Source organism: Thamnophis elegans, chromosome 9, assembly GCF_009769535.1.
Source record: "Thamnophis elegans isolate rThaEle1 chromosome 9, rThaEle1.pri, whole genome shotgun sequence".
Lineage (NCBI taxonomy): Eukaryota > Metazoa > Chordata > Lepidosauria > Squamata > Colubridae > Thamnophis > Thamnophis elegans.
In genome coordinates, this window is record NC_045549.1 from 55,788,772 (window position 1) to 55,815,918 (window position 27,147).

At 36.3% G+C, this 27,147-nt stretch overlaps 1 protein-coding gene across 2 annotated transcripts in view; it reads right to left on the minus strand.

The window, feature by feature from the left end:
• PALLD (palladin, cytoskeletal associated protein) overlaps positions 1-27,147 on the minus strand; it is a 207,587-nt gene that overhangs the window by 11,908 nt on the left and 168,532 nt on the right. Inside the window, exons 12-17 of one of the 2 annotated variants that reach the window (XM_032224482.1) lie at positions 22,398-22,533; positions 15,987-16,088; positions 14,083-14,133; positions 13,345-13,566; positions 5,923-6,072; positions 1,205-1,299 (exon numbers count right to left, since the gene is read on the minus strand). In XM_032224482.1, coding sequence (XP_032080373.1) covers positions 1,205-1,299; positions 5,923-6,072; positions 13,345-13,566; positions 14,083-14,133; positions 15,987-16,088; positions 22,398-22,533 — 756 coding nt within the window. The remainder of the gene's footprint in view (positions 1-1,204; positions 1,300-5,922; positions 6,073-13,344; positions 13,567-14,082; positions 14,134-15,986; positions 16,089-22,397; positions 22,534-27,147) is intronic. The other variant, XM_032224483.1, reaches the window with a different exon arrangement.

Sequence of the window (27,147 nt, forward strand, 5' to 3'; positions counted from 1 at the left end):
AGTGCAGATTTAGTTAACTCTTTCAATGAAAACTATTCATGGTTACTGCTACTTATCTCTAAGTCTTCTCCATTTCTCCTTCTCAAATAATCACCTCTGCATTTCATTCCCATATCATTATAAAAAGGGATGCAAAGACAACACAAATTGCTTTCTAGGCTCAAGCATATTATGAAAAAAAATTCTTTTTTCCACTCCAATTTAGTTTACTTCATCGACAGACAAGCAGAACTATAATACTTTACCTAACGAATTGCAATCTGCCAAGAGCTGTTTCATAATTTACACATCACCTATCTGTATATTCCTTGTTGAGATTTTGCATCTTTTTGGGGTCTGTACAATAAACATCTGTCACATTAATAACAGAACAACAAAATGCATTACAGTAGTCCAGGAGACAGACCAAGAAATGAAACTGCTAACTAAAAATTCCCAAATAATTGTTTTGCTTATTATTTTTATTGAAGGGTACAATTAAAAGCTTAGTTACCAAAAGTAACAATCTCATATAAATACTAAGAATATCATAAGAACTAACACATTATTTAGCTCAGTTCAGATTCAACATGTTTTCAGTTATGGAATGCAATATTTGTCACTTAATGTTTCCTGCAATTTAAAATTTGTATAATGTTTCATCTCCAAAAATGGGTTCAGTTTGAAAAGTCAACTTTTAAAGCATCAGATAAATACAGAGGAGAGATCCAGCTAATTATGTATGTTCTTAATCAGTAATATCAATAAATAAAGTAATCATGATAAAAATATATTTATATAGGTAGTCCTTAACTTAAAACAGTTCATTTAATGGCCAAAGTTTCAATGGTACTGAAAAAAGTGACATGACCATTTTTCACACTTACAACCATTTGCAGCATCCCCATGGTCATATGCTCAAAATTCAGATGCTTGGCAACTGGCTCATATTTTAGGACACTTGCAATGTCCTGGGGTCATGTGATTACATTTTGTGACCTTCTAACAAGCAAAGTCAATGGGGAAGCCAGATTCACTTAACAACATTGTTACTAGCTTAACAACTGCAGTGGTTTACTTAACAAATTTGGCAAGGAAGATCATAAAGTAGGGCAAAACGCACTTAACAAATGTCTTACTTAGCAACAGAAATTTTGGTTGTAAGTCAAGGACTACCTTTATTAGAGCCATAAATCTTTCCTAAGTTCATAATTAATAGTCATACCTTCTGACATGAGGCTGGTTAGGTGGTGTCCTGGGGCTGCGTCCTCTCTGATTGACAGCTTGGACCATCAATCGTCCTGTACAGCTTATTCTCCCCTAGCATTTGAAATTTAAAAAGAAAAATTATATAGATGTAACCCAGATTTACTGAATAACCTTCGTTTAACAATTAAATCTTCTAACTGTCCTTTAGATTGTTAGTTATGTACTTTTATAAAGTGTTTGTTTTTAAAGATTATTATTTTTTTCTTTGGAGTTATTTCCATTGTAGTGTAATCACATATTTCACATGAACTGTTGCAAGCCCAACAAGAAATGAGGTGGTCAATGAATACTCAGAAACTTAGAAATACAAACAGTTGTATAAAACAGATCACAGGATATACAGCAATGACCTATGGCAATTCCTAGTTTTGGCTGGCCTTTAACTATGACAGCTTCAATTCAATTCTATTTTTTCCCTATCATACTTGTTACCTAATTAATCTGTTCCCTCATTTTTAGCTCACAGTCCAAATTTACTGAATAGCAACTATTGTTCCTTTTCTTACTATTAAGTTTTTTGCAATTACTGTACCAAACTGTTGCTAAATAACCACTAGATGGCACCACACAAATAATTCTAACATTCATAGTTTGATCAATCTATCTATTCATCCTTCCTTCCTTCCTTCCTTCCCATCTTCCCCTCCAACATTTAAAGTATGTATTCATGGCTATATGCTCAGATTCACTCTATGAAGATTGAAGGCTGAATAGCATAAATCATTACACTGGTTATAATAATATATGGGATGAGGAACACAGAGTTCCTAATTAAATGGATAACTGTAATTATATCCATCTGAACCTGATTATTTGATCCACATGATCAGAAGGACTTACTGCAGTCATTAAACAGTCAACTGTATTCATTAAACACTGTTGGGCCAGATTAGAAAGTTGTTGTTTTCAGACAAATATAGCTATTCATTTCAAGAAAACATACAGTATACTTGAGAATACATTCCACTGATTATAATGGGACTTATTTCTACATACTCAAATACAGGATTTACCATTAATCCAATAACTACCATTTTCCCCTGAAAATAAGACCTGGTCTTATTTTCTTTTGGGCCCCAAAATAAGCACTTAGGCTTATTTTCAGGGAATGTCTTATTTTTTTTCCCATTACAAGGCCTAGCCTGGCCTTGCATCCCCCCACGCATGCACAGGCGGCAGTAATCATGAAACTGCAGTAGGAGGTAGAGAGAGGGAGGTGCCCAAAGGCCATCAGCCTGCGCACCTTGGATCAATTGCCGTGGAGAGCACAGCTGGTGCCGCTGCCATGAGGTGCTCTCTCTCTCTCTCTCTCACTCTCTCTCTCACTGCAGAGGCGGTGGCAGCACTTCAGTTCCTGGCCAGCCAGAATGGACCCACTTTCTCTCTTTCTTCTCCCTGTTCCTCCTCCTTCTGTCACTCCACTTTTCGTCTATCCATTGCAGCACCCGGGATCTATTTTGACAGTGGTAGGGCTTGGGAGATGGTCAATCCCCATTCATGGTGTGGCCACAGATGACAACATTGGGCAAGACGGAAGGCAATCCTGCCCAGCCTGGTGTGGGTGGGGTGGGAAACCAAGTGGCAACGAAAGTAGCTGAAAGTGTGGTATTCAAGCCCTGGAAGATTATTTGAAGGGACAGCATTGCCTGCAGTTTTCATTACTCATTGCTTCTAAGCATGCACTTCCCACAATCTTCCAAGACTTGATTACACAAAGGCAATTTGCTCAGGAAAGGAAGAGGGGAAGAAATTTCTTTTCGGAGAGGTCCTGCCCAGTAGTCAAAACTTTAACGCCACACTTTCAGCTGCTTTCGGCACTGTTCAGTTTTCCACCCCATCCCTGCCAGGCTGGTCTGGAGGGTGGGACTGCTTTCCGCCTTCCCCCTGCCACTGGGGTCTATTTTGGGGGAAACATTGTAGATGCGGGAAAATTATATATCTGTTATTAAAACAACCATTAATTCACATATGACTGGATACCAGAACTGGGCCCAAAGCATTAAAAAATTCTTTATGAACACAGAAAAATGTACAATCACTAACATTTGTGATTTTGCACAAATATTTAAAGAAATTATCTACAAAAGATATGAAGTATAAAAGCTGAATGTAATTGCAATAGCATAATCACTCAGGAAGTAAACACCTTTTTATGCAAAGAGAAAGGAAAACTATAATTAAAATAATTACATACATTTAATTTTCTTTAGATTTTTCACGAATTTAAATCATTTCCCAGGGCGTTGAAAAGCTTGTAAAATAAGTGGACTAAAAGACAGGCTGAGCTTGGGAAATTAGGATCAAGTCAAAATAGAATTCCACCATTGCAATCAGGGTGGAGTTTTCTGAATGTTTAGCTCAGTTTCTTAGCTGTTGTCACCCATGGTTCTGACAGTATTTCTTAACTGGATGAGTTTCATAGTTAAGATGAGTGATTGTATTTAAAGACTGCCCAACAACTGCAGCTAAATAGCCCTGAATAAGGTATGGACAACTGCTATATATCTTGAGAATCTGACACTTTAATTGAACTACTGCTTAACCACTCAATAAGTAAAACCACTGTAGGGAAACTGGGAAAGTGTGGGGACAGAAATTATTTACAATCATATGAAAAAGTAACTACACCCTATTGCATTAAAAAAAAAACCTTTTCAATGTAGTTCAACAGAGAAATATTTTTATCTCAATTTTAACAGTACTGATAGATATCAAGCTTGATTTATATTTTGTAGTTCACTCTGCAATTTAAATAAACATAACTGCAAATTTTCTTCACAGAAGGAAATGGCATATCTATTAATTTTAATTTTATTTAGTTATAAGCTTTACGTGGCTGCTCATCTTAAACAACACTAGGCGCCATACAATAATTTCTGCTGAAGAAATGATGCAAACTAGTGGGGATGCAGCATAGGAATTTTGAAATATCTGAAAATACAGGTATGTAGTCCCTCAACTTACAACAGTTCATTTAGCGACTGTTTCAAGTTACAACAGCACTGAAAAAAGTGACTTATAACCACTTTTCACACTTACAACCATCGCAACATCCTCATGGTCATGTGATGAAAATTCAGACATTTGGTAATTGATTCATACTTATGATGGTTGCAGTATCCTGGGATCATGTGATATCTTTTGTGACCTTCTGATAAGCAAAGTCAACGTGGCGCAGAGATTCACTTAAACCGTTGCAAGAAAGGTTGTAAAATGGGACAAAGTTCATTTAGCAAATATTTCGCTTAGCAACAGAAATTTTGAGCTCAAAGACTATGTGTAATTTGTTCTACAATGCTAAAACATATGACTGTGTTTCTCCAAAAATAAGACCAGGGAAATAGGGAAAATAAGAAAATAAAGACAAAAAAAGTTATATTTTTTTGGTTTTCAAAATAAGCATTAGGGCTTCTTTTCAGGGAAATACGGTAACAGGGTGATCAGCCAGGCTGGACACCCCACCCCCTGGTGCCACACAAGAGCTGGTGAGTACATGGGGGGCGACAGTGTCCGGCAGCACTGCAGCCCACTAGCCCCTTGGTCGGAGCACTCTGGGACTGGGTAGCTTACCCAACACAGATGAGTTAATTACCTGTCCAAGCAGCAGATAGAGGCAGAGACATGGGGAGGGGGAAGACATTGAAGCATGCAAGGCAATCTGGACATGCCACATAGGCCAAGGTAAAGAAACAGAACACAGTCTCTGTTCAGTTGTTTGCCTTCAAAGATGCCAGCAACAGTTTAGGAAATCTTTTGTCTACACCACAGTCATTAAACCTTGAAGCGCAACACAGACCCAACAGATATTGGCTGTGAAGGCCTATATAGTATATTGTGCCTTTTTTGCTGGAGTAGAGAGGAGAGAAAGGACTCACCAGGGAATAAGGACATGTGCTTTACTATGGGAGAATATGAATAAAATGAACTCTGTCATTAGAGGTAGGGAGGAATCTGGTTTTTCCTCATAACATATAGTTCTACTCCAGTGGTGGGTTTCAAAAATTGTTGGAACCTACTCTGTGGGTGTGGCCTCCTTTATGGGAGTGGCTTGCCACCCATGTGATCAGATGAGAGTGACTTGCCGCCCATGTGACCAGATATGAAATTATGAATTAGTACTTAGGTTGGTGCAAGTAGCTATTCAGAAAATCTGGCATTGAAGCATGCAAGTCTTAAAGCTGTCAAGTTACAAGATCCTTGCCAGTGGTGGGTTTCAAAATTTTTTGGAACCTCTTCTGTATGTGTGGCCTGCTTTCCGGGTCCACTGGTGGAACCTCTTCTAACCAGTTCGGTAGATTTGACGAACCGGTTCTACCGAATAGGTGCGAACTGGTAGGAACCCACCTCTGTTCTACTCAGACATAATCAGAAGTAGAAGAGTTTGGAGTCATCAGTGATTAGCTGATGATTCAGAGAGGCAGACTTCAAATGTAGCTTGTTTACCTAGTAACATCTATATAAGGACAGTTGCTTAAAGAAACAGTTTTAAATCATTTCCCAACAGCTCTGTATTCTCAACTTGGCACCATGAATATGAGATGAGTTGAGAAGCCTTAAGTATTACTTGTCCTAGAATGACATCATTTCTCAATTAAATCTTTAACTCAGACTGTGCATGTAAAGAAACATCTGTGCCCAGGAGCATACTGATTCTATAGCTAAGATTTGAACTACCTGTGGATTGGCAGCCATGACAGTGTAATTCCCATCATCATCGAGGGTGGAGGCAGTGATATGGAGAGAGCAGGTTCCATCAGGTTCTCTTTGCATCGAGTAATGCTCATTCCTTTTAGAAATTTGCTTTCCGTCTTTGAACCAATAGATCTATATTTAAACAATGAAAGGGAAATATAGTAATAAATTATAATCTGTGAATGAAGAATGAATCCAAGTACTGATTTCAGAAAAAAAAACACATAAAAATGATCTAGAATAAATTCCTGCCTTTCCTTCTGTTATTTGGAACAAATACTTGAAAAATAAACAGCTATTTCACTTCATTGGCATGCATTTGTGTTTGAAGCAAAATTCCAGATTGAGATAATGTAAAATGGTGAAGAAATTAGTTCTCCTGTTATTGTTGCATTACATTTTCCACTTTATATCATCATTGCCCAAAAAGTAAATAGAAATATTTTTCTATGTACATTTTTTCTCATAACCTTTTACTGCTAGTCATGCCAGCAATATAAGGTCCAATTAGGCTCCCTAGGTTCAATCAGAAACCATACCAAACAGTCAATAAATATTTAGGGCTTGAATTATCTCCCCCCCTCCAAATCAATATTATATTTCTTTTTGGACCAAGCAAAATAAAGCAAAAAATGCAGAAACTTTTGAACTGTCAAAAACTTTTCATTAGAGAAGAAAATGCTGTCCCTTCCCCTATACCCGGGATGGCAAACACAGGTGGCACGCGGAGCCATTTGTCAGCTGGCCAGCGCACAGGCGCACACTGACCAGCTGAGTTCAGACTTTTATAAAGCCATTTTTCACCCTCCCCAGGGTCCAGAGGCTTTATAGGAGCATGGGGAGGGCGAAAACAGCCTTTACTACAAATGAAATATTAATAATCATATTTGTTGCATTTAACATATATGGTTCTAATAGTAATATACATATTTTTATTAAATTATAATTTCCCATTATTTAATTATTCAAAATTTCAGTATGTTATTTTTATGTCAATCACTATGTTGTTCAAACATTCTTAATGCTACCATTGTTCATTGTTCTGATTTCCCCTCTATTACTTCACCTTATTATATAAAGATGTGTATTCCATTAATCCCCTTTCTAGTTTACACCCCCTTTCTAACTTTTAATTATGCCACTATTGTATTTAAAAATATTCCCTTTTTATCCACATTTTAATACAAATAAAATAATATTCATATTTACTACGCTTGACACATTTATATAGTTCTGATAATAGTACACATATTTTTGTTGAATTATAATATTTCATTATTTAATTATTCAATATTTCAATAGGTTATTTTTATGCCAATCACCGTATTCTGGGTATAGTTCCTTTTACTACAAGTAGAATATTAATAATCATATTTGTTACATTTAACAAACATATCATTTTTATTTATTTATGTATTTATTTCATCAAGCATGTATTAGATAACATATGTAAGTATAAACATGGTTTTAGATACATGAAATGGATATGAATAAAAAGAAACATTAGGACAGGGATGGTAGGCACGTTGGTGCGCTTATGCAGACTCCTTACAGACCTGTTAGGAATGGGATGAGGTCGACAGTAGACAGTCTAAGGCTAAAGGTTTGGGGGAAAATCAGGGTAGGGAAGTGCATTCCAGGCATTGACCACTCTGTTGCTGAAGTTGTGTTTTCTGCAATCGAGTTTGGAGCAGTTTACCTTAAGTTCTAGTGATAATTCACATACAGTGTATTTATGTTCAGTTATAATCTTCCATTATTTAATTATTCAATATTTCAGTATGTTATTTTTATGTCAATCACCTTATTAATCAAACATGTTTAATACTACCATCAAGTTCTAACTTCCCCTCGTTATTACTTCACCTTATTATATAAAAATGTGTATTCCATTAAACTCCCCCTCTAGTTTCCATCCCTATTCTAATTTTGTTATACCACTGTCATATTTAAGAATGTTCCCTTTCTATCCATCGTCTCTTGCCCGCTTTGAAGCTTTAATTGTTCCATTTCTTAGCTTGCCTCCCATATTCCTCTCTCCTCTCCTATATCTGCTTCCACTTCTTGGCCAATCATTTTGAACATTTCTCCCTTCTCTGCCCTATTCCATTGTCTATTTTTCAAATTATCTACTTTTGCCCCTATCTTGCTTCCAAAAAAGTCTTTCTGTAACTCCAGTTCCTCTTTTTCTTCCCTTAAAATACTCTTCCCTCGTCTTAATTCATCAGTCATTATTATTTTTGTTATCTCCTTCTTGTCATCTCGTTTTACTTGTTGGTTTGTCTGTTTTGTTTTTTTCATCTACTCTTTCAATTGGCTCCTCCACTTCCTGGGCATCTTGGTCACTCATTGTCCTTTGTGTCATATTTTCCAGCTCTTCATCTATGCTCTGCATTTTATTCATAATCTCTTTGTAAGTTTCTTGTCAAAGGATCCTTAATACTCTGGATTATCAATGTGGTTTCTTCCCAAATTCCACTCATTTCTTGCTGATGGAGCAATCTTGTTTTAGTTTTATTTTGTTTCTTTTTTGTCCAATAATCCAAAAACCATACATTCAAATCTAAAGTCACTTCTCAAAAAATTCAATATTCATGAATCTTTATATCCCAAAGCTAATCAACCGGTTCCTCTGGGTAATCCGAAAACAGAATCTTCGTCAATCCCTTTGTAAATTCAGTCTTGTGTTGAAGCCTTCAGGGGTCTCTTTAATAATAATGTCTTTCTTGTTCTCATATTTAAATTTCCAATAGGCAAGTATTTCCAGGCGTTTGGAAATGTGTTATAGCTTTCTTTTGTCAGCAGGTGGCATTTTTAAGTCAAATTTCAATATTAATATTTTTATCCAATTTTAATGGTAATAATCCAAAATATAAAGCTGATGTTAGTTTTTTAAGTAAATAGTTCCAGCATTTTAAAATGCCTATCCAAAATGATGACTGTCTAATTTAAAAATCCAATTTTCTGTATTTTAACAATTTTTCTGCCTTCTTCCCTTTGATTCTTTTTCTTTTATTTTTTAAAATTTTCCTCAAAGTGTTAAGTCTCTGTTACTTTTAAAACAGTTGTAAGTCTTTCTTTTCCTGGATATTCTTCTCACCCAGTTCCAGCTGCTGTTCACCGACTCAGCTCCAGCACAATTCTTAGATGGTCAGCTGTCCCAGCTTCGTGGCAGCCATCTTATACATCATGGCGAGGAGAAGACTTAGACTACTCGCCGTGGAGGGAAAAAGCCACGAGGTTTAGCAGGAGAGTTGCGCTCTCTCGTGACCTTTCTTGCGACCCACCCCTCCTTAGCTTCAGCACCCCTACAAGGCGGCTTTGGCTTCTTTTGAGCCCACAAACAAGGAAAAGTCAGCACAGAGATAGAGAGCTCTGTTCCCTGTGACTGGTAACACCGTGACGTCACTTCTGTTTCCCAAACATGCATTCACTAGTGCATCATTTTCACTGGGTCTAATAAAAGTATTATCCAACTGTGAAAGCTAATTCTTTTTTACTGCTTTCTAATGTTTACTAAGTTACTAAACCAATTCCACTAGTTCATCAAAAATAGTTAGCTTAGTATTTTGTGATATGATGCTGTATACAAAAACAGCAGCAGTACCATGTACACTTAGTCATTGACTTATGGCGACAGCTGAGTCTAAAATTCCTGTTGCTAAGTGAGACAGGTGCCTCATTTTACAACCTTTCTTGCCATAGATTTTTAAGTGAATCACTGGAGTTAAATTAGTAATATGGTTGTTAAGTGAATCTGGCTTCATTGATTTTGTTTGTCAGAAGGTCGCAAATAGTGATCATATGACTCCGGGACATTGCAAGTGTCACAAGCATTAATTAGTTGCCAAGCATCTGAATTTTCTTTATGTGACCATGGGGATTCTGTAAGGGTTGTAAGTGTGAAAAACGGTCATACGTCACTTTTTTCATGCCATTGTAACTTTGAACGGTCACTAAATATTATAAGTTGAGGACTACCTTATGTTCAGTCCTGGGGTTGTTTATCATAGGTATTTGAAAACAAAAGAAAGTTTCCTATTATTTCAGATGTACAGTATGTTGTCCCCAGTTGTACAAAATGAACTGACCTGGTGATCCTCTACAACTACACCATTAATTCTTTTTTCTGAGTGAATAAATGACAGTGTCCACATCACTGGCTATGTCAGATGTTGGCGGATAAAGGCTTTTGAAGAACTGGCTCAGGAAGAATGATTAAAAGACTGTGCCAGTTTTCTTGACAACTGCAAACAGTTTTAATGCAGTCAATCCCGAAAGCAGCATCGTTGTATCATTTTCATTTCCAAGGAAAAATAAAAAGCAGAATCCTCCTAAACTGTTATATGTTACAACAATTGTATAGATTGGCCAAATTCTTCATTTTTCTGATGGTTGACCACCATCTATTTATTTCAATGCATGAGATAAAGCTATCATTAAATTTTTAACAAAGCTTTTAAAGGAGGAATACAAATTGCGTTTCATACTTCCATATAAGGTTACCAGATACTAACAAGAACTGTGTTACTGCAAAGAATTTTTTTTTCCTGGTTTGTCTCTTACTAATCTTATGTGCTGGATTGCAAAATGTTGGCGCTGCCAACAAACAACAGAGCAATGTGATGGCACAGTTTTTGTTTCACAAAAAACCCTTGTGCATATTGTTTGTAAAGCCTAAATCTTAACAAAGGCTTAGCTGTAAAAATAAGTTTGAACTTGCACATTACACAAATTTCTAGTATTACTTCATAAATGCTGGTCTTGTAAGAGCTATTAATTATTTTATCATACCTTTTTTTTCATTATAGAATCTGGAAATTTGCCAAAATTATACAAGTTAAGATACGTAAAGGAGTTTATGCCTGGTGTCCTAGATTAACATGACAGTGTGGCATTTTACTGTTAATTCAGTTTTATAATAATTGATATATAATTTCTTACTCTTGCCCCACAGCAATATTCTAAATGTAGTCAAATGTTTTTCCCTTAGGAAATTACAATTACTTCATATTATTGTTTGCATGTTGCCTTTGTTAAGTTAAATAACATCTTTTTTTAAATTAACCATGTGCAGTTTAACTGAGCTGAAGTAAATGGGGAGGGGGAGTGAAAAGACTATCAATATAAAATGCAGAATCATATAAATGTCAGACTCTAAATTTTGAAGTTCACCTTTAAGGTAGTTTCCTTCTGCCTATATTATCCTTCAGATATATTTTACTATCAAGACTTAATGGAAAGGATCCTTTTGTCCACTGATACATAGTAAAAGCATCAATGTAAAGACTTATGCACACATACATTATGTTCCATTTTATACCTAGGAATTTAACAATAGTGACAAAGATGACATAATTTCAAATATAACAGTATTGAAACATATCTCCTCTTTTTAAATTTCTAAAGAATCCCCAAATCCCTTAGAATTCATGAATCATTTAGAACACAAAAAACATGTTCTTTCATGAATGCATATTTACAAGAAATAGGTTTTGTACTGGTTATTCACAAACAGAACCTGGGAGGAAAATGCAACAGGAAGCAAAAATGCTGTTCATTAGTTCAGTATTTCTCACTGTAAAGCTGGCTGGGGAATTCTGGGAACGGAAGTCCACATGACTTAAAGTTACCTAGGTTGAAAAACCCTGGACTAGATCACTAGGAGCAATACTGTACCAAACCATTATGTTGCACTATAACCCCAGGCCTCTAATAAAATAAAGCAATTACAGGGGGAAAAAAGTTAAATTAAACACAGTGGGGTTGTTTAACATGTATTTCAAATATAATGAAGTTCAGTTACACATTCTGAGATGCATATCTTATGTAAAATTGCAATGTCTTGTGATCTGACAACATCCCTATGACAAGATGTAGCACAACCTGTAATTTCAATAGTTTTTTCCAAGTGTTTCGTACAGTGCAGTTCAGAGCTGTGGGACCTATACTGGCATCCTGATGCTTGGCAGAGAGAGAAAAAGTGGCAGAGAATAATGGCACATTGAAGCAAAACAGCTATTAGACAGGGTGGTTCTGTATACCCTCCACTTTAGCTCAGTTAAGTCCAACAAAATGTCACCTCAAAAAGATTACTAGAATTTATAAAATCCACTTATCTAAAAAATATCGAGAAAATAAACACATAAAGGAGGGTTTGCTACTCTTTGGAGACAGCCACCAACAAACCTATTAGAGAAAACATTATGTATTGGTGAATTATAACTCTGGCATGCTTCTTTATTCATTGTGCTGGCTTTGGCTCTTGGCATTAATATTTCAGGAAAGCCTCATTTCTAATTCCTGTTCTGTCTCAGCCAATGAATGGAAATCTGGAAAATACTAAACTTATCTGCTTTTGCTACATGGGTTACAAATCATGGCTGGTGGCATTTCAAGTCTGTTATAGATTAGAACAGGAGCACTGCATTGTTTACATGTTTATTATTAAGAAAAATAGCCTCTAGGTTATTCGTTCTAACCAGCAGAACGGAGAATCTATATCAGTGGTGGGTTTCAAAAATTTTTAGAACCTCTTCTGTAGGTGTGGCCTGCTTTGTGGGAGTAGCTTGCCAGCCATGTGACTGGGTGGGAGTGGACAATTTGTAAAATGTGATGAAACTCACTTAACAACGCTCTTACTTAGCAACCAAAATGTTGGCTCAGAAACTCTAGCATTTGAAGCACGCAAGTCTTAAAGCTGTCAAGTTACAAGACCCTTGCACCCCTAAGCCTTTAGAAAAAAAAACCAGGGGTGTTCAAACTTGATAGCTTTAAGACTTGTGGACTTCAGCTCCCAGAATTCCTTCTCCAGTCATGTTGGCTCAGGAACTCTGGCATTGAAGCGTGCAAGTCTTAAAGCTGTCAAGTTACAAGATCCTTGCACCCCTAACCCTTTAGAAAAAAAACCCCAGGAGTGTTCAAACTTGACAGCTTTAAGACCTGTGGACTTCAACTCCCAGAATTTGTCCTCTCGCTCTTCATCTTGATGATGTGTGGATGGGTGAGGGGAGGGAGCTGGAACCAGTTCTAAACGGCACTGTAGATTTGTGGAACCTCTTCTATAGAAGAAGTTAGAACTGGCAGGAACCCACCCCTGATCTACATGCTGGCAAAGCTCCAAAGGTCATCCACAAAGATCTAATAAACCTTCCAGTTCACTGAATACTTAAGAAAAACCTGAAAGCATATAGACTAGAATTCAACATTCCCATCATTCATGGTGTCTATACTGTCTAATAATTTTGATATGAGTTGAAAAACTCCATGTATTCAACACTTGTGTAAATTAGTCACATTTCAAGGAAATTAGAAAACCCCAAAGAACACATTTTTATGAATCTCTGTGAAAGATTCCTTTGATGTTTTGTGTGAATTGTCCAAAGCGTCCTCCCTCCTCCTCACCTTTGGGTTTGGATTTCCAGATACTCTGCATATAAAAGTGACCGGCATTCCTTCGAATATTTTGTAGTGTTTAAGTTTTGTCTCAAAATAAGGTGTCAGGCTGCTATCAAGAACATCTTTCCCATGCTCCACTTCATCATCAGATTCTTCTACTGGAGTTCTCTCCAATCTAAATTCAATTTCACTTATCAGTCTCTGCTCAAAACTGGAGACTTTGTATTCCTATAAATAACAGACAACTCAAGTTAGGTCTTTAAGGCCACTTTATCAGGAAGGTTATTTGATGAGATTATAATCATTTCAATTTTTCAGATTTTAATTAAAAATGTAGGTATACAGGTCTGTACATTTTAAATAGTATTCTATGAAGCAAAACATAAAGGAATACATTAGCTGAGCAACGGGCATATGGATCTATGGATTAGATTATAATGTTTCTGTTTTAAGGACTGGAAATATTGAAATAACCCCTTAGATTACTTAACTAGTTAAGTAGAATGTAAAACGATCCATTTGATCATTTTAAATATTGAACATATTTTGAATGGAACTGTATTCCCTAAAAATCTGAAGTGGAGCTGTTTACTACATAGCAAAGAATAGCTTTAAATCTCAGATTAGTGAATTATGCAAAGGAAAGGAAGCAAAGATTAAATTCTGCAAACAGCATTGCAATGCCAAAAGAGGAAATAGCAAGAGGTCAACAGACAGGAAAGCAAGAAAAAAGGAAGGTAGAACCTTTTGCACAGCCTCATGAGTCACTATAGAAGCATCAACAGAACCAGTTCCCTGTAAAAGCAGAAAAAAAATATGGACACTAAAAGAATTGTAGAACTTTGTAATAATCTCAGACAAATTGTTTCTCAGGATTTATTATAAATGATGATGACCAGTCATTTCATTAAAGTGTAGAAATTTCTTGTTCTTCTGCACTTAAAAAATTTGCAGACTATATTTGATGTCAAAATGAAATGGAATAAAAAAGCAGGATAGAAGACATGAGAATTGAAAGAAATTATTATTTCATATGATCAGCTAAGGAAGAAGCACTATATTCTGCATTATAATTGCCTGCAATCATGCAAGAGTTTAAACAAAACCATTTTGATTTTATAGGATTCTGTTCTCTGTTCAAGCAAAATTCAGATTCCATCTTTTTCTAGTTATAAAAATAATCAAATACTTGGCTATGTCGCTATAAATGCCTTGGCCTGCAACAATTCTGCCCTCAAAACTATCTGGCTTCCCCATAAAACCTTTCATTTCTGCTTCAAATTAACCTTCATCCACATTTCCTCCATTGCTTCATACTTTATGGCTGTTTATATCAATCTACTAAACAACTAAAATATTTACTGTCTTTTTTAAAAAATGCCTTAGAGCAAGTGGGGAATCTTTCAGTGCACCCTGCAGACTGAATCCAGCACAGGGAATGTTGATTGTCTACTCATAAAGTGGTCCATTAGTAACTGAAGAGGACCAATTCCCATCTAATATAATGGTATCCCTTGTTCATTCCCTAGTCTCTGACATATAGGCAGTTCATTTTCAGGCTAATGGTAAAAAGGGGAATTTTCAGAGATGAAAAGCATTATACAGTACTAAAAACATGATTATTATTAGCAATTCTTTATTTCAAAACTCTTACATTAATATACCATTTAGGTTGTTGTGATAAACACACATGGCAATATAATGTAGCATTTTAATCAAATTTATGGTTTAGTGTTGACTATTTTGTGAGTTGGTACAGCTACAAGTGTAGCTACCATGTTTCATTAAATACGTTTTCCAAATTCATGATGCACTCTATTTGATCAGAACAAGATGCAGAACATAGGCATAAGCGAATATAAAATAAGACACAACTATGTTCTTAGGATAGTTTTCAGCAAAAAAACATGCATTCCTGCATTTGGACAACATATTTCAGTCTAGATAAACTCAGTTTGAGTGGGCTGCTAGCACATCACTTAATGAAGAGCTATTGGGCATTCAACATTTAGCTATAAGTGTAACCAGGCTAATGTTTCCCTCTCTAAGGCTGGAGTGTTATTAAAAAGCAGAATCAAAATAACCACGTCTAACAAAAGCTATTCCATACACAAAAAATCGTATGTAGATTTCATATCATGATACTGTGAAATTTACCTATAACTGGTACATTGAATAACTGATCAAAAGATTAAATTTGAAGACTAAATACATTTTAGACTGAATCCAAAATGTCTTGCAATTTAATTCCATTTAGGTAGCCAGGCTTGGTGGAAAAGAAATATGAAGCTGGCCTATGAGTATGCAATGTCCAGTAGTATGAATCTCTTTATGAAAACAAACTTTGGCCTACATAATTAAGCAATAATGTAAAGAGTATGTCAACTGATATGTGAATCTAGCCATTATAGTCTAGGGTTAAGATAACCCTAGATTAGCTTGTTTGGGTCATTGTTTAAGAATACCAGATTCCATGTTGGTCAATGACCATCAAAAAAGCTTCTCAACCTACCTGGATTAAAAATTAAGTCTAAAAGCAAGCTATGTTGTCATCACTCCTCAAAAAAAAACCCCAACCCAACCTATTTTAACAAGAAAAATGGCTATTTTATTATTTATGTACAATTAATATTGCTAAATTGCAGTACCTGCTCTGCAAGTTCCTCTTCTGGTTCTTGAATATTGAAGACTGTTGCAGCATTGTCAGCCCCCAGCAATCGACGAGCCATCTTTTCCTCATATGTTAACTTCTAAATCAGAAGAATGAGAGACATTTGCATCACCTACCAATGAATACATGAATAATGTTTTCCAAATTTCAACACACATTTCAACTAATACATTTCTGTCAGAGATAGACACAATTTTACTAGCCATGAATCAGTCAACATTTGGAAGGTTGCCAAAAAAAGAGAGGCACAATGATAAAGTGGGTGGGGTAAAACCATAAATGGCACGGAACTAGTATCTCCATGACATTTTTGAAGAGTGGATCTGCTATTTTTAGAATTTCTAATACAGTTTTTGTGAACTTCGTGAGTTTTGTGAGCTTAAAATAGCTGGAAATAATGTCATCAATTTTTACCAGTTACAGTAGAGAGAGATGTGGGGAGAAAAAGGATTTTTTTAGAGCCACCAGTTTTAAAATAATGTTTTCTGAAAATCTGCTAGCTTTCTTTCTGGAATAAAGATAGGAGCCAGGGTTTCTTCTTACAGCCAAGAGCAAATAGGAAAACCCATTTACATCAAATCAGTGCATATTCAATGACTTCAGAGCTAGCTGTACAACTAAAACCCATGTTGGCAATTCACTGAATCCACAAGGCTCTTTTGCTAGAGAGGAGATTCCTCTCTATCTGAGGAATGAAACCTCTGGATCAAACTTGTTCTAAGCCTAGACAAAGAAGCTGATTTGTTACAAACTTCCTTAATCTGGCCATATCCAGGGTTGCCTTTGGCCATACTGGCTGGAAATTTAACACATCTAGAGGATTACAAGTTGAGGCAGGCTGTATTGCAGGCTTTGTCTATGCTGGTTTAGACTCATAACAGTTGTAATCTGCAGAGCTGAACAACACGTATTGTTCCAGATCCTGCAATGAAGTCTCATTTTGTTGGTTTATATTTGCTTTATATATTTACATTTTACATATATATTGAAGAGATTTGTATTCTGCCTCATTACAAAGTAAAGAGCCATGGTGGTATAGTGATTAGAACGCAGGCTAATTCTGCTGACTTACAACTGCCAGCAATTTGGCAGTTTGAGTCTACGGCTCAAGGTTGACTCAGCCTTCCATCCTTCCAAGCTCAGTAAAATGAGGACCCAGATTGTTGGTGCAACATGCTGACTCTATAAACTGCTTAGAAAGGGCTGTAAAGCACTGTGAAATGGTATATAGGTGCTACTGCTATTCCTATTGTTCAAGATAAAAATATAAAAACCTAGTATAATAATTCTATATTGCTTTATATAGTATGTGCAGTAATACAAGTATGCCATAAAAACAATTCTCTTGCTTAGTGATTTTTACTGACAAAGTCTAAATTTTGCAAAAGCGTTGACACCAAAAGAAGAATACAGGACAGGAAGGAGGACACGGTAAGTCTTATTTCCCCTTTATAGAACTTTGAAACTATAATATATAAATTAAAACAAGTATGAGTATTTTAAATGAATTTTTCAGGTGACCAATTAATTATATTCAAAATTTACAGCTACAACTTACAGGTGAAACTCGAAACATTAGAATATCGTGCAAAAGTTCATTTATTTCAGTAATGCAACTTAAAAGGTGAAACTAACATATGAGATAAGGACCAAAGTTCTCTTTTCTGATGAGAGCAACTTTTGCCAAAAGCATGAAAAACTGTGAAATGACTGTGGGATTATTGTGCTTGATTGGCCTCTCCATTCTTCCTCCATACTCTGGGTCCTTGATTTCCAAATGAGATGCAAAAGTTGCTCTCATCAGAAAAGAGGACTTTGGACCACAGAGCATCAGGATTTTGGACCACTAAGCAACAGGATTTTGGACTACTGTGCTTCATTAAGACCAGGGTCGCAGCCGTCTACCAGGAGATTCTGGAGCACTTCATGCTTCCTTCTGCAGACGAGATTTGCCAAAAGCACCAAAACCTGGTTCAATGACCGTTGGATTACTGTGCTTGATTGGCTAGCAAACTCACCTGACTTGAACCCCATAGAGAATCTATGAGGCATTGCCAAGAGAAAGATGAGAGACATGAGACCGAACAATGCAGAAGAGCTAAAGGTCACTATTGAAGCATCCTGGTCTTCCATAACACCTCAGCAGTGCCACAGGCTGATGGCTTCCATGCCATGCCGCATTGAGGCAATAATTGCTGCAAAAGGGGCCCAAACCAAGTACTGAGTACATATGCAGGCTTATACTTTTCAGAGGTCCAATATTATTCTATGTACAATCCTTGTTTTATTAATTGCATGTAATATTCTAATTTTCTGAGATGGTGGATTTGGGGTTTTCATGAGCTGTACGCCATAATCATCACAATTATGACAAATCACAGCTTGAACTATCTTGCTTTACATGTAATGAGTCTTATCTCATATATTAGTTTCACCTTTTAAGTTGCATTACTGAAATGAATGAACTTTTGCACGATATTCTAATTTTTTTTTTAAATGTATTTTATTCATTTTTCACATTCCATTTGCAATCACTTATATACAGGGTATTTACTATAAGAAAAGAAAAAAAGAAAAAGGGGATAAAACGAACAAATAAAAAGGAAACACAACTCATCATTCACAACCCCACCTAACCATTCCATCCTCCATACACCCCATCTACCCCCTCCAACTTTCCTTTCTCCCTCTAACACTCCCCTCCTACTTCCCTTTCCCCACAAACCTTTCTCCCCTTACTCCCCAGACACCCTCCTTACATTCCCCTTACTCCTTCCTTACTCCTCCCTCTTCTTTCCCTCTACCTCCCTCCTTGGTGTATGCCTTTATTCGAGTGTTGTTTGATAAAATGAACCAAGGGAAAAAAAAAAAAAAGAAAGAAAAAACCACCGTATATAAATACATTCTTATTCTTATTAAGACTATTTTAACACCCCCCCACCCCACCCCACAAATCCCCATCCCCAATCCTCCCGACTTCCCAGGGCCCACACCTGGCACTACCTTCTGTCTAAAATATCTTGTATACATATGGATTAAAAAATAAAAGTAATATGTCAAAAGAAAGAAAAACAGAAAAAAAAAGAAGAGAGAAAAAAAAGAGAAAAGAAAAAAGAAGAAAAAAAGAAAAAAAACCACTCTTTGTGTTGATCTCAGCCCCCCATCTTTATCTATGCTTAAATAGTATAAATCATTCTATCTATATTTTATTCTCGTCTCTTACTTCTTTGCTATTTACCCCAACCTTCTGTAGACTCTCGCGTTCCTCTTCCTAAACCTCATGATCCCTTCCGATAAGATTTAAGCAACGTGGTTCATGCCACATATTCAAATATGACTTTACAGAAGAGTAATCAAACTTTCCCTTCTAGTAAAATTTAAACAGCGTAAGTGATCTTTCTTAACCTCCTTTTCAAACAGTAATTCAAAATAATCTAGCCAAGCTTCCCCTTCTTAGTAAAATTAAACAGCGTAGATCAAATATTACTTTACACAGAAATCAATTTCTATCTTAAGATAATTCCAACCGACTTTCTCTTCTGATAGGATTTAAATAACGTAGTTCATTCCACATGCATTTTACCCTCATCCCTTACTTGTCTAATATTTACCACTATCAAATTTATACTAGCATTTGTTTAAAATCTAACTCAAAGCAATTTCAACCAACTTTCCCTTCTAATAAAAGTTAAATAGCATGGATCATTCCACATATTCAAACAATACTTTCAGCAAGAGTCAGTTAACCTTCTGTTTTAAAATAGTCCCTTCTAACAAAGTTTAAACAACATAAATCATTCCGCATTCTTTTTACACTTATCTTAAGATAATCCCAACCGGCTTTCTGTTCTAATAAGCCTTAAACAACGTAAATCATTCCACATATATTTTACCCTCATCCCTTGCTTGTCTGATGTTTACCACTATCAAATTTATGCTAATGTTAATTTAAAATCTAGCTCAAAGTAGTTTCACCCAGCTTTCCCTTCTAATAAGAATTAGTCCGCTTTTTCTACCGGAGAGAGGTCTCAAACCCCCATTCAGTCCTCAACTTTGGCGAGTATTTTAAAATGTCTAAATTCTCGATCTCCGTTTTTCTGCTTCTCCGAGGGAGGAAGGGCTACCCCCTCCATCTTGCAACCACATGGCCTGCCGTTTGCCTTCTCCTTCCGCTTGTCTCTCCTCTCTTCCAAGCGAGTCAGGAAGTCCCGCCTTCAGAATCCTGCAATAGAAATCTTGAGCCTCCGAAACAGAGTTAAGACGAAATCTTTGATTCTCAAATGTAACCGTGATGCCGGCAGGGGCCTCCCATCTGTATCGAATCTGTTGACTCCTAAGCTCCTTAGTTAAAAAGGTGTAGTCCCTTCTTGCCTTTAACATCTGGAAAGGTATTTCTTTGAAGACAATCAAGTTCTGGCCATCAACTCGGAGACTGTTATTATAAAACTTTTGCACAATCGCATTTCTAGATTCTTTTGTAGAGAAATGTATAATTATGTCCCTCGGGAGCTGTCGCTGTTCCGCTATCAATGAGTTCTGGCGATAGATTTTCCGAATCTGCCAATCAAAGTTAAGTCCCGGGCTTCCCACCGCATAGCTGAAGGCTTCAGCAAAGGTCTGTTTCAAATTCTCTTGCTCCTTTTCACGGAATCCTCTGACTCTTATTGCAAATGCCTTCCTATTAAAATTTATCATCATGAGCTGTTCTTCATTGTCTCTAATTTTTTGTTGTAAAATTTGAATATTGGTAGTCAAATTAAAATTAGCCTTCTCCAAACTTTCCAATTTGTTCTCTATTTCAGCAGAGTAATCTGACAGGGCAGACACGGCTGCAAACGTATTCGCCTTCATTTGATTAACTTTAGACTTTAAATCATCATATAGTTCCAATACAAATTCCTTAATTTCTTGTTTAAAGGCATTAAACATTTTAAAGAAATATTCCTGTGTTAGAAATTCTCCAGTAGAGGGCATAGGAGACAAAGGCTGTGGTTCCAGTAAAAATTCTTTAAATTCTTTAGACACATTTGTAGCAAGACGCTTCTTTGACCTGGGTGCCATAATAAATAAACAAGTAAGCAGCGCTTTGCTCCCCTCTATTTCCAAAGAAGAAGAGTTTATTTTGTTAAGGAGCGGTCTGCAGGAAGGTAAAACCGGCTAAGTACATCCACTATCAATCATCCACGGAGAGAAATCGCCATTTTGAAGTCCATTTAGGCAAAGAAGTCTCTAAGACAAATGGTGCTGGTATTTAAGATAGTAATAAAAGCATAAATCTCACAGGGGTGGGACCTGCCCGTATCAATTCTAGCTTGAAAAAACTTTGTTTTGTCCTGGGGGGGGCTAGCCTGTCTGGGGCTGCCAAAAAAAAAAGGCAGCTGAGAAGAACTGGCTGGAGATAAAAGCTCTGCTCCGGTTGGATCTAATCTCTGTCCACAGCCAAAAAAAAGAAAAAGGCTGTGGCTTACGAATAGACCCTCGCCTACAGAGCTACTCCCTGCCCCTTTTTTTGCCAAAAAGGGGTGCTATCTATGATCTTATTTAGATATACAGACCAGATCTCTGAGGAGCTCGGTGGAGCCCTCCTCGGCAACAGGCCACGCCCCCAGGAAGTCGATATTCTAATTTTTTGAGTTTCACCTGTAGAACATGAAATTCTGATTGCTGGCAGTGATCCTAGAAACTCACTCAACGGTACTTAACTGTTTTCCCCTTCTTACGCAAGAGGCATGCCTGATTCCTGTAGCCTCTACAGGTGTTAAACACATTTATTGTCTTTTTGTTGAAAGCCCATGTAGTAATATTTCACTTTTAAGAAAGTAAGAATGGCCCTGAAACTAAGTGTTCCTTGGTACTTATTTTTTCTTTTTCCCACATTATCCTGCTAATAGCAAAAGTCAATTTGCTTATTAGCCTACATCTTTATGCTGAAAAGTAATAATGTAATATAAATTGATTAAATAAAAAATGATAAATATAAGTATCCAGTGGTAACATAAAAAGATATATCAGATCCATACTGTATTCAAAGAAATCATAAATAGACCAACCATAGGCAACATTTGCAGGATGTAGTAATTATAAGTTGGAAGGAAAGATTCCATGACATAAGTGTAAGAAACTTCTGAGTGCAAAATAAGGATTTGGGCCCTATATATCTTTCACATCGAATCTCAGTGCACAGTGGAAAACCACAATAGAGAATATTTCAGTTTGGATCTTGCAACTCAATTCTGTATTTGAAAATCTGTCTCCTCCTACTATGCAATACCAGCTATAATTGAATGCAATATCATATAAAATTGAAATCCACATGAGTGCAAAGTTAAATTCTCTCGAAATGTACATAAAGTAAGAAAACTATTTAGAGTTACAGCAAGCTACATACTGGCTGGCCGTTGTTCAAGAGATCTTCCTTGAAGCGAAGTTTTCTTTCCAGGTCCTGGATAACAGCATCTTTTGTGCCCTGAATTTCTTCATCAGATGCAATCCTGGCAGTTCTGCCTGATTTTTTGGGAAATCCCCTGTAAATAAATCACTAATAGTTTAAAACATGACAGGTCTATATAAAGAAATTCTAAGGTTAATGAGTGCTAACGTTTTATTTTAATTAATATTATATTTTGGCTGCTCAAGACCAAGCTAGTCAAACTAATGCAATCAAGGTCAGAATTGAAAACTCCCAAATGATTCAAAGTGAGATTGTGTAAAGAATCAGAAGAAACAGATCACATACCTTGTGTATACACAAACTGATTATAAACAATGAAATATACTGTATATATAATAATAAAATCAAAATCGGTTTCTTTCAAGCTGAACATTTCTAATTCTTTACTCCCATCCTGTAGCCATCTGAATTTTTGCAGCTGAAATATGCTAGCTGTCATTTTGCTTGCAAGGTTTTTAATTATCTGAATTTGACTAGGTAATAGCTAAAATTAAAAGGGAAAGGGTAATTATGAAATCATGAACTCTGGCAAAATTATAGGCCGATAATAAGCATTTTGTGTTTGGAGGTAATCTTAAAAAAACATGTTAAATTTGCTAATGAGGTTTATCTAGATTCACTGAGAGGGTTAACTGTGGAACAAAAAATCAGAACTTCAATGCAAAATGAACTATTAGCTAATAATCAGCTTGAAGGAAAGAAAAAAAAATCCAGAAATGTCAGTAATTAAGAATACCCTGGCTATAAGAACAACAACCTGAAACAGAAGAAGTAAACCAAATTCTATCCCTTTTAAAAAGTACTCAAAGCAATTTATTACTAGTGCTTTTAAATCACTCAAATTCTTTTTTTTCTCAAGGTTTTTATTTTTTATTACAAATTTTTACATATTTTATGAAAAAAGTGTTGTCTGGTTACGCCTTCTATAGTGTAGCTTCTGCCCTCTGGAACAGCATCCGCCATCTCCATCCCAAGAGATACTGAAAGCAGCTTCTCTCTTGGGGCCAAAAAGGATTTAAGGCTTTGGTCCCAAGACCTGGGGTTGTGGCACCTCAGTTTAGTTTGCTATTGTTATGATTATTTTAACCCAGACAGCCTATGCGTTGTATGTTTTTAACTGCTTTGTTTTATGTTTGTATGGTAAGCCGCCCAGAGTCTGTAGGAGTCAGCATTATTGTTGTTGTCCTTCTTGCTATTGTTATGACTTGGCAGCTGTTGAGTTTCAGTAGCAATTGCCTATATGATAACATTTCTCATCCCTCAGTGCATGCTCTCATATATTAGAAAAAAGGGAGGAAAGGAACAATAACATCTTAAAGACAAGATTTGGAATAGATGGAAATCAATATCTGATTGTATTAATATTATATTCAAGAACTAGTCTTGTGAAATGGTTAAAATTCTGGCCAAGAAACCAGGAAACTATGAGTTCTAATCCCACTTTAAGCATGAAAGCCAGCTGGGTGACCTTGGGCCAGGCACCAGAGGTGGGATGCTGCTGGTTCCGACCGGTTCTCCCGAACTGGTTGCTATGATTCTGCATGGTTTGGAAAACTGGGAAATTGGACCACCGGCTGGCCCCACCCCACCTCTTTTTCAGACCATTTTTCAGGCCAAAATCAGCCCGAAAAACAGCCTGAAAACTGCCCCCAAAACAGGCTATTTTCAGGCTGTTTTTCCAGCCAAAATTGGCCTGAAAACAGGCCAAAAAATGGCCTGAAAATGGCCCCAAAACAGGCCATTTTCCAGACAATTTCCAGGGTGAAAAATGCCCCCAAAACTGACCTGAAAACAGTCTGAAAAATACCCACAAACAGGCCATTTTTTGCGCCATTTTCAGGCCATTTTTCTGGCCAAAATTGCCCCCCAAATGGCCTGGAAACAGCCTGAAAGAAGGCCCGAAAATGGCCCAGAAAACAGCTGAAAAACACCCCAAAAACAGCTTACCCAGCTTCTCTTCCTTTTGCAGCCACCTCTCCTAGTCTAGCTTGACGCAGTCAGAGTCAGTCTCTCCCTCCCTCTCCCTCTCCCTCACTCACATACACACACACACAAACACACACACACTCACTCACACACACACAGCCACATCCACCCAGCAGAGTACTGGTTGTTAAAAAATTTGGAATCCACCACTGCCAGGCACTCTCTTTTTTCTTGAAATAAGGTTTGCCTTGAACTATCTGGGTGGCCATTTATAAGATTATACAATACTTCATATGGCATCTTGCCATAGGCCAAAGGACTATTCTTCAAGCAAAAAGTGACAGCCCATTCTGCATTCTACCCCTTCTTATATTCTAGTCAGCCTGAGTTGTTCGGAAACTTATCTTGTCCTGGATTTTTTTTTTTTAAGTAATATTCCTGGATATCTCTGTGAAGGTTATCTTTCTTACTCTATAATTCAAAAATAATGTTTAATAACATACATTCTTGAATCTTTTTATTCTAATTTAATAAACGTTTATTTTAAAAAGTAAGCAAAGTTTAAAGTGCTTTAAAACAAAGCACACTAGGATATAATTTGAATGAAATATATAGTATAAAATTAATTGAAATGTATATCGTATAAACTAGATGGTCATTCAAAATCTAAAACAATACAAATTAAAATGAAATAAAAATATAATTATGAAGAACCTGATTAAATTGTTTCAACTAATTATATTCCAGTTTGGAAAGTTATTGTATAGACTGCCAAATGGTGAAAAAAACCCTTATATTGTATTGAAGTACAATAGCAGAATAGAAGTGGGGAAATTATGCATTTTTCAAAGCTTATACTTTGTAACATGCTGTCCTCTTGATTAAATCATAGCCACATGAATATATCTCAAGACAAATGGAAAAAAACCTTGGAAAATAATATAAGAATACAATCTATTATAAGACTTGTTCTTACAAAATATGGAGATGGACCATATAGTGATAAACAGTATTGTACAGTATGTTTAATAAAAGTGGACTTTTAAAAGGAAATTTAAGGCATATAGAAAGAGCCCAGTTTGGTATAGTGGTGAAGGCAATAGAAAACAAAAGTTCATGAGTTCTAGTTCTGCCACAAACACAAAGCCTGCTGGGTGATCTTGGGCCAGTAGCTCTCCCTCCCTCTCAACACTAGGAAGAAAGCAATGACAAAGCACTTCTGAAATCTTTCCAAGAAAAGGGCAAAGACTAGGAGTTGCTAGATATAAACACTGACTTGCAGGTACACACACAGGTGTGTGCTCACACACACACACACACACAAACAAGAGCATGTTAGGCATAAAATATCTTGTTCAAAAACTGCATAAAATGAATTCCTTTTCTCATGCCCCCTTGCAGTAATCTTTTTGAATCTTAGTAGTATGGAGAAGACCATAGAATTAATGGAAATAAACAGTTTTTTTTTTAAAAAATTGAGGACTATCAGAGAGAAGAGACCTTTTGATCATACTACAAGGAATCACTTTTCTTGCTCCCTTTTCATTAAAAAAAATAAAATAAAAAAGGAGCAGGAACCAAACATTTAAACAAATTTCAAATAATTAAAATGAGGTAACCTAAGAACCAAAGTCGTTTTAAAATGAATAAATCATAAAATGTTAGTCAGTATTGACATGAGGCTCTTTAAGGTGATAAACAGATTTAGGAATAAATTTAGCAGTATAACAAACTAAGGCAAATGTTTCCATGTAGATCTATTCTGCCAAAGGATTTGCACTGAAAATAAGTTATATATGGTATACTATTCCAGTTAGATTATCATAGAGGTAAAGACTTTTTGAAAAGGGTGTTTCAAGGAATGAGGCTGAATTAATCATCATCAAAGAGCTCAGTTCGGAGTGGAGAGCTGACGTCGCAACGACACGACGTGCGATCTTGGAGCTCCAAGATCGCAGTCAATATTTTTGCCACTAGACGGTTCTTTTGGACCTAAACCGTCCTGAAGAGACGTTGACAGGGAAGAGTACATTCTGCTGATTTCAAGGACACTGCTAAGTCCCTGATTGATCCAGGGGAATCTCTTTTTGCTGGCAACAGAAGCACAGTCATTGAAGCTGCTGAAGTTGGGACAGCTCCGGAATGGAAGGAAAACAGAAAGAGAAAGTGTGTCCATCTGGTGAGGAAATCTTATTATAAAAGTGACTACCCCCAAAAAAATTAAACCTAAATTAAATTTGAAAACAGAAGGAAACAAGCGGTGAAATTAAGCTACATTAGACAGTGTGTTATCCTTTTTTAATTTTCTTTTATGGATGGAACTTTTGTAAATGTTTCCCATTCTTTAAATTGAATGGATTAGTTTTTCTTCTACTACTTTTTATATTCTTTTTTTAATACCTATGGATTAAAATCTTTTTCCTTATTTTTATAATGCTGGATTGGATGGTTTTTTTTCCCCTCCATTTAAGAATTTTGTTTTTTTTAGTCTGGAATATAAAGAAGATATAAAAGGAATACAAAGTGGGCTGGAATAACGAGGGAAAGGAAGTAACACTGCCACTTGGAGGCTGGAGGCTTGGAAGGCTTAGAAATATTGTCTATTCTTTTTTCTCTTTGATCATTTGACTTTGCATTTCAAGGTTCCTCAGCTTGTTTACAGAGAGTGATAGTGAGAAGAGCATGGGTTGTTTATACAGGTGCTTTTCAGGAGCTTTATTGGCAGCTGGAGTAGAAAACAAAGCCTTGTCTTGAAAGATTA